The sequence below is a fragment of the Myiozetetes cayanensis genome, unplaced genomic scaffold (assembly GCF_022539395.1).
Source record: "Myiozetetes cayanensis isolate MyiCay16 unplaced genomic scaffold, myiCay2020 scf12, whole genome shotgun sequence".
Classification (NCBI taxonomy): Eukaryota; Metazoa; Chordata; class Aves; order Passeriformes; family Tyrannidae; genus Myiozetetes; species Myiozetetes cayanensis.
In genome coordinates, this window is record NW_026086826.1 from 24,384,300 (window position 1) to 24,396,349 (window position 12,050).

Consider the following 12,050-nt stretch of genomic DNA (forward strand, 5'->3'; position numbering starts at 1 on the left):
GCTTCTAGAGTGTGAGGCGTGAAGGTAATACCCAACCAGCATTCATGCAAAATTCTTTGAATTTTGTTCCTCAGTCTGCCTTGGACAAGAGCACAGTTTCTTTTTGAAAACACACAATGGACAAGTTTGCTGGTTTTGTGGCTGTGGCGGCATCTTTTCAGCCTTGGGAGTAAATGCAAAAGATGATCTAGAGATAAGGCCTTGAAAGCATCATTAATTCTCTAAACCCTGCTAGTTGATGCCCTTGTCTTGAGAACTGTCATTAGTAATATGGACCAGAGTTGCTCCTTTGATCCATTGGCAGGGACAACAATCCTTCTGACAGGAAAGAAACTGGGAAAGAAGCATATTTTTGTCAGTCACAGCAGCCTTTCCCCAGGAGGATGAACAGTCTGTCCCCACTATTACTTGACAGAAAGGAATGACCACTGGAAAAGACCATGACTAATAAAGAATGCTGCGGCTTTCCTGCTCTGAGGAGAGGTTTTGACACACACATTTATGTATCCCTCTTGCAGCAAACAGCAATCCGTGTGAACATGCTGGAAAATGTGTCAACACAGAAGGTTCTTTCCACTGTGAGTGTTTGAAGGGGTACACAGGACCTCGCTGTGAAATGGACATCAATGAGTGCCACTCAAATCCGTGCCAAAACGATGCCACCTGCCTGGATAAAATTGGAGGATTCACATGTCTCTGTATGCCAGGTGAGGGGAGTTTCTGACCAACATGGGGCCCCCAGCAAAGGAAGAAACCAGAAGGCAGAGCACAGCAAGGGTTGCCAGCTCTGCTCTGCTGAGGTGGAACACAAAGCTGCAAAGGGGTGAGGCTAAATGAAACAGTGAGAGAGAGCGAGCTTGCTGTGGCAGCACCAGCCAGGAGGACTTGGCATTTGTGTGTGGGAGGGAGAAAGCAATTAGAGGACTGAGAAAGAAACCAATCTCTCCATCAACAGAGGAAGTTAGCTTTCTGAGCTGGAGTATGTGAGAACCTAGTTGTTACTGTACCTACTTAAGTGCATGTGCAGAAAACTTACCTTTGTGAAAGCAAAGCAGGTGCAAACTTAAAAAGAGTGACTGTGTTTTAAGGTATGCATATGATAATCTAGGATAAGAGTGTTCAGGTTATTTGCTTAAAATACCTCAAATGATGTAAGCTCCTGGTGACCTGAGGAAATAACTGTAAAGAAAGTTATTTGATTGAAATAGTGCTTGTAAAATTTGGATGGCCAGCATACCAGTGATTAATGTAGTCTGCTATTCTGCTCTCTTATAGAAAGTGGTAAAAAAAGAAAAAGAATGCAAGTTGACAGTTGCACATGCTTATAAAATACAATGAAAGAATTGTGACCCCTACAGGTGATCAGCTGATACCATGGCAACTACAATGAGTTTTTAATTAATATATAATCTGTTTTGAAGGGTGGAACTCTAGTCATAAGTACATCACCTTTCTTAAAGTTTTTCTTGTACCCTGCTATTAGCTAAAAATCCTTGAGCTAAAATAATCTGCTGTGTCTGGTTTTTTACCTTTTACCTTATATTGGTATAAGGTAATATATTATCGATGTTTCAAAGTATTAAACCATAACACCTTCTCCTCGAGTGGAAGAAAACATTAGATGTGAATTCAGCACAAACTTCTGTTGCCACTGATTAAGTGAACATCTTCAACAACAGTGAAAAATACACTTCAGCATCCCTTTGTAACCTCTGGTGCAATGATTTAACCTCTGGTGTATGTTCTTACCTCATAGGTTCTGTCCAAACTGCAGACTTTCAGTGAAACTAGGGTTAGACTTTCAGCATGAGTATAAGAGGCACTTTCAAGGGCACTTTCCTAGGACCTTCACTCACCTCTTCTGTCACCTCTTCTGATTTATTTCAATTTTTTTAACAGGTTTTAAAGGTGTTCACTGTGAAGAAGATATTGATGAGTGTCTAAGTAATCCCTGTGTGAACAATGGAGAGTGTCTTGATAAAGTCAACCGCTTCCAGTGTGTCTGCCCTCCTGGTAAGTTCTTACTTCTGGAAGCTTTTCCTGCCTCACACTACAAAGAACTGCACAGATGTTGTAAGGGATATGTTTCTTGTGAGGTTCTGTTGTCTTAGGGCACCAGCATCTGCTTGAATCAGTGAGTTGCAATGGCTAGTAAATGAGAATAGTGATGTATTGGTTGCAATAATATTGTACCCGTAATTGGGTTAAGTGTTGAGAAACATGCAGTTGGACACTCACCTAAAAGAGTAGTTGGCAGTGTGACCTTCTGTTATTGTGGAAACCATAGTGAGATTCTCAACACATTTTAAAGATCAGACCCTCTGCATGCTTTTTGTCTTCTGAGATTTTTAGGCAGAAGCCAGTTGTGCATCACAAGAGTTTATGCTGCTTGCTTGAGGAGGGAGTGCATTGGGCTCCACTAGAAAAGGAGAAATGCTGAGCTGAGGGATCAATGTGTAGGTGTAGGGTGAACATCACTCGTTTTCTTGATGGCTTACAAAAAGTTTTAAGTTCAGAATATGTATGACAAAAGCCTATTCTGTATCCCTTCTTATTGGCTAATGATGTTCTGGCTCCTCCTTTGGTTCCTTCCTCCTGGAAGCATTCCTGAAAATTTTAAATTTTTTTCCTGAAGTGACTAAGGATCTGCATCATCTGACATAGCCTGTCGATACTTTGTTAACTAATTCAGGAAGTGTACTGAAAGTTCCAGTGCTGTATCATACCACATTCCATACAGCTGTGGCAATTCTGGTCTGAAGGCTCTAGTGATGTATGCACTGTTGTTTTATTTTTAGCTGCTTGCTTTGATTACTTGAAGGTTTTTTATTGGTGGGCTCTCAGGCAGGGCATACTGTCCAGTGGTGGGCACCACTTGTGCTCCATCTGCTTTATTTCTGTTTGACTTGGCTGTCTCAGCTTGCAGGATGGGCCTCCTTTGACCCGGGGGACAGAAACTACAGTTTGGCTGGTGGTTTGGATGAGGAACCAATCCACCAGGGCGTGGTGTGTGTGCTTAATGATGCAACTGAATTTAGATTTGCTGAGCTTATGTTTGAGTGGTTTTAAGGATTAGCTAACTAATAATTCCTGACGGTGCAGTTGTCTAGATGAACTGCTTCAAATAACTTCCTGGATTTTCATCTTCTCTTCTGCCTTTCAGGATTCAGTGGTGCCGTGTGTCAGATTGACATAGATGATTGCTCCAGCACGCCGTGTCTCAATGGAGCCAAATGTATCGACCATCCCAATGGCTATGAGTGCCAGTGTGCCACAGGTTAGTCTTGTGTTCAGAGCCCCTGGACTGGAGATCACACGTAACCTAAATACATAAAGGGGTGGCCCAAGTGTCAGCACTTTTTCTTTCTTTCTCTGAAATACTGGTTGGTTGTTGTGAAGCTTTGTCTGCTCCTTTGCACAGAGAAAAGTATTTAAGTGCAGGAAGCTTGTTACTTGTGATAGTTAAGTTCTCAATCAATGGGAGTTCTGGCCTCCCTCTTTCACCCTCATCTTTTGCTTCCCAGAAGATGACAACTTCTTCTGTATTTACTGTGGAATCCACACAAGGAAAAGCAGCAGTGTGAAGCCTTTTACCTGTGGTTTACCTTTCTTTCTTCCAAGTCAGATTATATAGTATACAGTTGAAGAACAAGAGATTGATAGAGCAGTGATACTGTGTATTCTGATTTCTGTTACGTCAGGTTATTTTATGTCAAAGGAGTAAGATTGAAACGCAGTAGCAGTTGTGACCACACAGTAGCTGCCTGCCAGAGTGTAGCTAAAATGATTTGTCAAGTATCACACAGAAATTTTGATAGAGCTGTGGATGGAACTCAGGTGGGGTTTTTTGAATGCCTTTACAGCTTGGTTAATTACATCTTTAGAAGCGTCAGGTTTAATTATAGGATTTTCTTATCTTTGAGCCTCTAGGGGTGATGTAAATATATTTTTATCTTAATTTTTACGTCTGGTCAAATGAGAGGATTCAGAGCTGTTATACTCTTGTCTCAGTAAAGAACTACTTTTGGTTGCTTTTAATGGTGCCTGATACATTGCTTGTGCTTCAAATGCCTTGGCTTTAGCTCTTCCATTAAGGAAGAAGCTGAACAATTCCTGGAGCTACCTTTGTCCCAGAAATGTGCTGTTAGGTTGGCTAGATTTATGTGTAATTTTTCTCATTTTGAGTCGTTCCAATAATCAAACTGTTAAGGTGAATTTGACTTCATTGATCTATTCTGCCCTGTACAGAATGTAGCAGAGATTAGCCTAAAAATAGCCTGTCTTTTCACACACACACTCTCCACCATTCCCAAATGCCTGAAGAAGCATTGAATTTGTTGAAAGAAGCAGAATGCAGTAATTCAGGAGAGGAATAATTATTGTGGTCAGAATTTTCCTTTTAGTTACTGCATGTGACAGACTAAGCTGACACTTGCAAAAAGAAGGAAAAGCTCAAATCTTCACCAAACCTGGAAGCTATCTTAGGAATTGTTTCTCAAGCTGTTGTGTGGTCTGGTTGCTTTTATTTATTGAGAGTGCAGAGCTTATCAAGCCTAGGAGGGTTTTGAGTGATGTAGTGGTGGACACTGTGGAGAGATGTGCCTTGAAAAGCAGGTTCTGAATTTGGCACTAAAACTGCTTAAACCACCTCAATACAGAAATTCTACATATTCCAGATGAGGAGGGAAGATAGCTGCTTCCACGAAGGCAAATGATGTATGGAGTATTTTCAAGGAACAGGCTGAAAGCAACCAAATGTATGTTACTGAAGCAGCACCACTTAGTAAAATCCTTGCTTAATTCTTTGGCTGAAAATGGAAGAGGGACTCTCTACTAGGGCTTTTTTCCATCCTGTATGAGGGATTCTTATGTTCTATAATCGAGTGGATTTTCCTAGACTAATTCTTATCTGCAAAGAGGAAAATCTTATCTTGGTAAGGTATGTTCAATTAAGAGATCCAGAAATATATCTGATCTGTAAGTGGTTCAGTTGAGCTACAATAGGAGGCAAGGTAATAATTTTTGAACAAATGTATGCTAAGTATTATATTTAATATTGACAGCCTTCTATAAGACTGAAATGCGGAATTCATCATTGGGGCAGGTCAGTTACTGGAAAATAATGTTTGAGTATGTTCTTGCTCTATTAATCTCATAATATGAGTGATATGTGTTCCCTGAATGGTAATCGCCAGCTGCCGACGTGATTGAAAACTGCAAAATGTTTGGCCAAATGCTGTACAGATAGCTCTATTTACTGCTTGCTTTTTGTCTTTTCTTTCCCTTCTGGCATTATTCCACTTCTCCTTCCCAGTGGTAGATCATGGCTTTTCTTTTCTTCAGTTGTTTTAGGTCTTTCCTCTTTTATTTGCCTCTGCCCTCTTTTTTTTTTTTCCCCCCTTGCCACCGTTTGTTCCCTTATTGGTTTGTTTTTCTTCCTTCCCTAACATCTTTTTATATCCATCTCTCTAACTAGCTTCCCTTCCCTCTCCCCACCTACTTCCACACCCATTCATCCATGCATACGTTCGCAGAACTTGGAAATGTTAGCCGTCACCTGGTATGTTTGACCACAGAAATAACCACAAACCTGTATGAAAAATGGGGAGCCTGTTATCCACTTATAATACTCAGGTGAGAATCACTCTTCAGCTGTTGAAATTCCCTGCAGCTTGGTTTGTATCAGACCCCAATCAGTGTCTTGAAATTTGAAGTTCTGCCTTCCAAATCTTCAGCTGCTGGAAGAGGTAGCAGGAGCTGTTGGTCTAAAATCTCAGCTCTGACAACCATTTATTTTAAATTGTCCCTGTTTCGTACAGCTCTGCTCCATTACGGAAAACAGGGCTCTTGAGGGAGTTGTTTGTTGCTCTTACCTTCCTGAACTGTTGTTTCAGCCCTGCTTGTGAATAGATTCTGTCCTTCTCTGTTGCTCAGGATGTTTCCCAGCTGAAGCAGAATGAAACAGGCCAAATTGCTGCTTGTTTCATTGCTCTTAACTGAAGAGGTTGCATGCAGCCCTTAATTAATTTGCAGTTGGTGCTTGATTGCAGTCACTGAAAGGTTTTCCAATGAGATGGAAAAGAAAATTTTTAATAAGCAGAACTGCAGAAGCTTTGACATGAGCCAAGGGAGTTCCCTTTGGAAGGCTTCAGCAGCATCTTCATTCTAACAAGGTCAACCTCCCTCTGTCCCCCTGTTATTGCGTAGGAAATAATGATAGGAACCTGCCTTCAGATAGTTTATACTGATACAGTAAATACTCAGATTTTCATGTTTCCTCTGATGGTTACTGTTCCAAATAAACTGAAGGTGACCTCTTCCAGTGCCAGGATTCTCTATGCATGGTGTTGTTCTGTAGTGCTGTGAACAGTGGAGAGTGTTGTTTTCCAGGGCTGGAAATGCAGTTGAGGTGCCCAGTCACCCTTTGTGCTCTCTGCCACTTTGCTGATTCTTGATATGATTCTTTCTATATCTGCATTATATTCACTGCAGCACCATACCAGTTAACTCCTTACTTACTCCTGTCCATCGTTTTTCCTTAGGTTTTACTGGCCTTCTGTGTGAGGAGAACATCAACAACTGTGATCCCGATCCTTGCCACCACGGGGAATGCCAGGACGGAATCGATTCGTACACGTGTGTATGCAATCCTGGCTACATGGGTGCCATATGCAGCGAGCAGATAGACGAGTGCCACAGCAATCCTTGCCTCCACCAAGGGCGCTGCATCGATCTGGTGAACGGCTACCAGTGCAACTGCTTGCTGGGCACTTCAGGTGAGGGGTGGATTGTAACAGAAATCAAGCATTTAATTGTTTTTTATGTGTGCTCCCGTATGTGGTAAATTTGCAGACAGAGATAGGCTTATGGTGTGAGAGTGTCATTTTCACATTACTTTTCCTTGCTGAATTTTGGTGTGTTCGTGTAGATTGCCTAACCCTCACTGGTACTGCAACTGGCCTTGAGGAATTTACTTCCTCTTTACTCCAAAAATTCAAGCATGCAGAAAAAACAGGCATAGTGTTCAAAATGGTTTATTCCTTTGTTTAAACATTTAGTACAAGTTCAGGGTTATAGTCAGTCAGTACCCAGTGACTCAGGTGATGCTCCTTGGTGTTGCAGCGCTTCTGCATCATCACCTATTTAAGTTGCCCCAGTGCATGTGTAACTTTCAAGCAGTTGGGATTCTTAATTTGGCTTTTTCTGGGAAATAATTTCCTCACCTCCTTATTCCTCGAACTTTTTTTCCACCCCCCCAGGAGTAAACTGTGAAAATAACTTTGATGACTGTGCAAGTAACCCATGCATCCACGGGGACTGTATTGATGGCATTAATCGCTACAACTGTGCCTGCAAACCTGGATTTACAGGTAAATTCAGCTCCCCAGTAGCTCTGAATTGTTTTGAAGATGGTTATCCGAGTAGCCAGGGAAGCTGTTCTTTGCATACTGACTGCAAGGTTTTCAGTTAGTATTTCGGTAAGTCCTTCTAATCTTTGAATCTCAGCGTCTTACATTACAGCAAGTTCTACCAAGCAGAAAAATGGCTTAATCTGTGCTGTGAAATGCCATTCTTGTTAGGTAATTACGTCCAATTCACGGTTCTTGGTTTTATAACAAATAAACCCATGTGACTTTGGTTTATTATTTACAACATCTTTCCAGGGACGGAGAGATTGCGGACAATAGAGAGAGGTGTTTGATTAGACACTACCTTGGGCTTTGACCATGAACTGTATTTCTCTTTCTGTGAAATCAAAGCATTAACTCAGTGTTCTATTGAGCTGCTCTCCACTCTGAAGTCTCCAGATGAATAACCTGATTTTTTTCAGTACTTCTCTTTCATTGTGTGGTCTGTTATGTTTCCTTTTTAAATTATAAAATTTACCTGATACAGTAAAAGCAGGGTTCCAAAAAGAAGCAGTTAGGCATTTTTGGATCCATGCTTAAAACTGTAAGACTACATCAGGACTATTTCTGACGACTACAGCACATCTCAGTACTTTGGGTTTTGAGCCATGTAGGGTAATATGCTTATGAAGTAACTGTTGTGAGGCAGTTGGTACTGTTTATAACAGTTTTCTCATCGTGTTTGTTTATTACTGAATGATTCTAATTAGAATAGATCTGAAATGCATTATAAATAGCACTAAAAGGTTTCATGTGTCTTGTGCTTTTCTCTTGGCTTCTTTCTAGACTTCTGATGCTCCTTCCTTCCTTTGGCTTTGGCATGGTGGTACTCTTTAGTCCCCAGAACAGGAAGAACTCATGCCTTTCACTCTTTTTTGTTCCTGGCATACAGTATTTGTTATCCTGCTGGACTTCTTACTGTTACACTGTTAAAATGATTCAGTAAAATGATGAATTGGCATATTCCAGGGTTTAAAGAGCTGACTTGTGTGGGGTCTCGTTACTTTGTCCTTTCCTTATTTTAAAAATGCTTTCAACTTACCGCAGCGTTCACTTTGTTTAGCTTTCCAGCTTCACAAGACCTTTTGGTCACTGCTTCGAGGATCTTGCAGTCGTAATCAGAGGCAGGCAAAACAGGAAATGGTGTTTTTCAGAGCCCCTTTTGCTCAATAAACCACAAGAACTGTATTTACAGCAGACAGTTTGGCAGTATTGGTTATTCAAAGGGTAGTTACTTCAAAGCAGAAGAGCGGGGCTATGACAAGTGGAGCTCAAGAGGTTTGTTGCAAGCATGATGCGGTTGAGTGATTTTTTTGCTTTCCTAATCGATATTAACCAACGATTTTTGGTGGAATTCTGTTGAGGTTCTTGAATGGTTTGTAAATACTTGTTGAGTCTTAAGTGCTGTTTTCCAGGCACAGAGAAGTGCTGCATCTTTCAGAAAGGCTTCTCTTGGCTTGAGTTGAAGCACATAGGCATGCAAGCTCTGTCCTGCTGTGTTGTCTTCACTGAGCTGTGTCTCAGGGTGTCTTCTTGCAGACATGCAAAGCAAATACTTAGTAAGCATTGTTTTTTTTTTCCTAGGCCCACGTTGTAACGTGGACATCGATGAATGCACGTCCAGCCCTTGTCATAACGGTGGAACGTGTATAAATGAAGTGAATGGCTTTCGGTGTGTGTGCCCCGAGGGTTACCACCACCCCCACTGCCAGTCACAGGCAGATGGATGTCTGAGCAACCCCTGTGTGCATGGCAACTGCACACATATTGCCACTGGGTAAGTACTCATTAAACTTACCTGCTGCCTTCTCTGTTGATTATTTCTTGCTTTGCCCAGAGCTTCATCTTGACTTAAGGTTTCTGGTTTTTCTTAGATTAGAATCTGTATTTATCTGCTGCCCATGACATAATGACAGTGAGGTGTAGACCTTCAGTCACCAGCTGCAGTCTGGTGTTTCAACATAGATTTTTCTGTACCCTGCCTTGTATTCTTTGCTGGTTTTGCATGGGTATGTAGGGCATGGTGGACGGCCACCATCTAAAGGGAGGGTTTGGTGACTCAGATGAGTGGAGTGAATGCAATTAAAATAAAGAAATGGTTCAAATTAAATCTTTGGGAAGCAGCAGCTATCTATTCTATCAAACCCCAAAACACTGAGCATGAAGACTCTCTTTTTTGCCTAGTGCTGTTCTTGATACCCAAATACTTTATTAAGGAACAAGCTGACAACTTTTGCACTAGGAGATAGAACGATATTTGACTCAGCACAGTTTGTCCAAGGCTGAGATTTTGTCAGCTTTACTCTTTACTCAGCTTTGCTCAGCTTTACTTTTGTTGCGTGCCTGGAAGAAGGAAGAAAAGCTCTCTGTGGCTACTGTGATAGCAGTAGTTGCTTCTGAATCTTCCCATCCAGGAAGACCAAATGTTGATTTCAGGAGACCTAAATCAGACCTCTTTTTGGTAATGCTAAGTCTGGGAGCACAGGACCTGTGGAGACAGCAGTTTTAGGGAGGTTTTGTTTATGAAAGTTCTCAACTGTACATGGAGAAGCTGTGTGTCCCAAATAGGTGTTGTGTCCTGGGAAGTGTTGTCAGCACTTGGGCAAGGAAGTGATTTACCATTGTGGGTAGGTCTGTAGGGGAAGACTCAGCACTTTCCTGGCAGCTGGCAGGAAAGCTGCCTTTACTGCAAATTCAGCCTCTGTGTAGGTTTGGGAAACAAATGTTTTGGTTCACCTTGTCTGTCATCTGTCACATTTTTGCCCACGTACACCCTACACTGTGTGCCAGATAAAAGAAGTCCTGTTTGCAGGACAGGGAGAGAGGACAGTGTGTGTTGCATGGCCTGAGTCCAGGGTGATTCACCAAGTCCTTAGTTCTATGTCATATGGGTGGGGAGTGCTCTACTTCAGATTTTGAAATGTGATGGAGAAGATTGCTCCCAGCCAGCTGTTGTATTAAATCAGTCTAGTTGTCTTTGGAACCTATTGTTCCCCTGCACTTTTTTGTTTTAATCTTTTTTGGTTTCTGCCTTTGTTTGAATATGTTGAGATGGTCTTATCAAAGCAGAAACATATTGCTGGTTGACTGAGCGCTTTGTGAAAACTGTAATGGAGGGAAGTGTGGTTTTAAGGGAGGGTTTATTTTCTGTATTTTCAAAACTGTACAGCTGGGGTAGGCAACCCAAATGTAATTTCCCTCTGCTTTTCTCTCCAAAACTAGTCTGCAGGAGAAACTGGTAGAGGAGTTATTTCAGAATGCTCTAAAATTACTGCTATTTTGCTTTCCAAGGTACAAGTGTGTCTGTGACCCAGGCTGGATAGGAGATTACTGTTCCACAGAAGGCAATGAATGTAAATCCAACCCGTGCCAGAATGGAGGAACTTGTGAAGATCTGTTGAATGGATATAGATGTAACTGCAGGAAAGGATTCAAAGGTGAAAATTCAGAAAAAATGTGATTGCTTTTTGTTAAACTTCATGGAAATAGGAATCGAGACGGAAAATGCTGTGTGTGTATTAAGTTAGTTCATATAGACATGATACAGTAGTAAAATACTTAGTAAGATCACATGTAAGCCTTGTTTGGACTCATTAAGAAATGTCCTGTTGGAAGCTTAGCTTAATTTTCTTTGCAAATTATGAAAATTATATAAATTCACTGGGAATTGGAGGGGCATTAAACTTAAAGTTACCGTGTCTGCTGTCTGCATTGAGCCCATGAGGAGTGCTCTGCTCTCCTTTTCCCTCTGCTGAGATTTTTCAAATGTGGCAGTGCTGGCAATGTGTCCACTACTGTGTGGGATAAACATGCAAGTTACAATGTCTTTGTTCATTCTTCCAAGAAGCGCCAAGCTCTCAGTGGCATACTCTTCTGTTTTTTCCCCTTCTGCTCTCCAGGTGTGAACTGCCAGGTAGTGGTTTCTCCTTGTTCCCCTGATCCTTGTGAGAACTCAGGAATTTGCCAAGAATCTCCTGACTCTGAAGGCTACACCTGCCAGTGTGCCCCTGGCTGGGAAGGTAACGTGGATGGGGAACGTGCTGTACTTTTGGTTGCTGAGCAGTGTTGGCATCGAGCCTCGTGATCCTTGCCTTATGAGGGGTCTTACTCCTGGGCTCTCCGTGTTTCAGGGGAGAGATGCACGGTGGATATTGATGAATGTCTCTCCAAGCCCTGCAAAAATCATGCTCTGTGCCATAATATTCAAGGCAGTTACCTGTGTGAGTGTCGGCCTGGCTTCACTGGAGGAGATTGTGACAGTAACGTCGATGACTGCCTTTCGAGTGAGTAGCAGCACGTTGCTCTGTCTTCCAGTTTTTCCTGGAAATAATTTTGCTGTCGTTTTAAAAACTGCTGTTTGACAGATACTGAAAGGTCTTTTATAATCTCTTGCCAAAAGGAAAAAAACCCAAACCTTAGCCTTATAAGGCTTGCATGTTTGAGGCAGTCAAAACCCATCACGCTCAGCTGCTAGAAATGGACTACACTGATACAACTGATAGCAGTTGTTGTTCCCAGATTCTTAACTTGAAAAGGTCCTTAGAGGTTTGCATACTTTAATGAGAAGCACTGTCAAATGAAGAATTATATTTGCCTGAAATTTTAATACATCAAGATGAAGTACCACGGCAGGGCTCACCT

At 41.7% G+C, this 12,050-nt stretch overlaps 1 protein-coding gene across 3 annotated transcripts in view; it reads left to right on the plus strand.

The window, feature by feature from the left end:
• The window catches only part of NOTCH2 (notch receptor 2), an 84,192-nt gene that overhangs the window by 42,642 nt on the left and 29,500 nt on the right, over positions 1-12,050 (plus strand). For 2 of the 3 annotated variants that reach the window (XM_050306761.1, XM_050306763.1), the window contains exons 8-16: positions 519-707; positions 1,900-2,013; positions 3,164-3,277; positions 6,543-6,776; positions 7,260-7,370; positions 8,994-9,186; positions 10,701-10,846; positions 11,309-11,428; positions 11,540-11,692. In XM_050306761.1, coding sequence (XP_050162718.1) covers positions 519-707; positions 1,900-2,013; positions 3,164-3,277; positions 6,543-6,776; positions 7,260-7,370; positions 8,994-9,186; positions 10,701-10,846; positions 11,309-11,428; positions 11,540-11,692 — 1,374 coding nt within the window. Of the gene's footprint in view, positions 1-518; positions 708-1,899; positions 2,014-3,163; positions 3,278-5,314; positions 5,632-6,542; positions 6,777-7,259; positions 7,371-8,993; positions 9,187-10,700; positions 10,847-11,308; positions 11,429-11,539; positions 11,693-12,050 lie in introns of those variants that run through there. The other variant, XM_050306764.1, reaches the window with a different exon arrangement.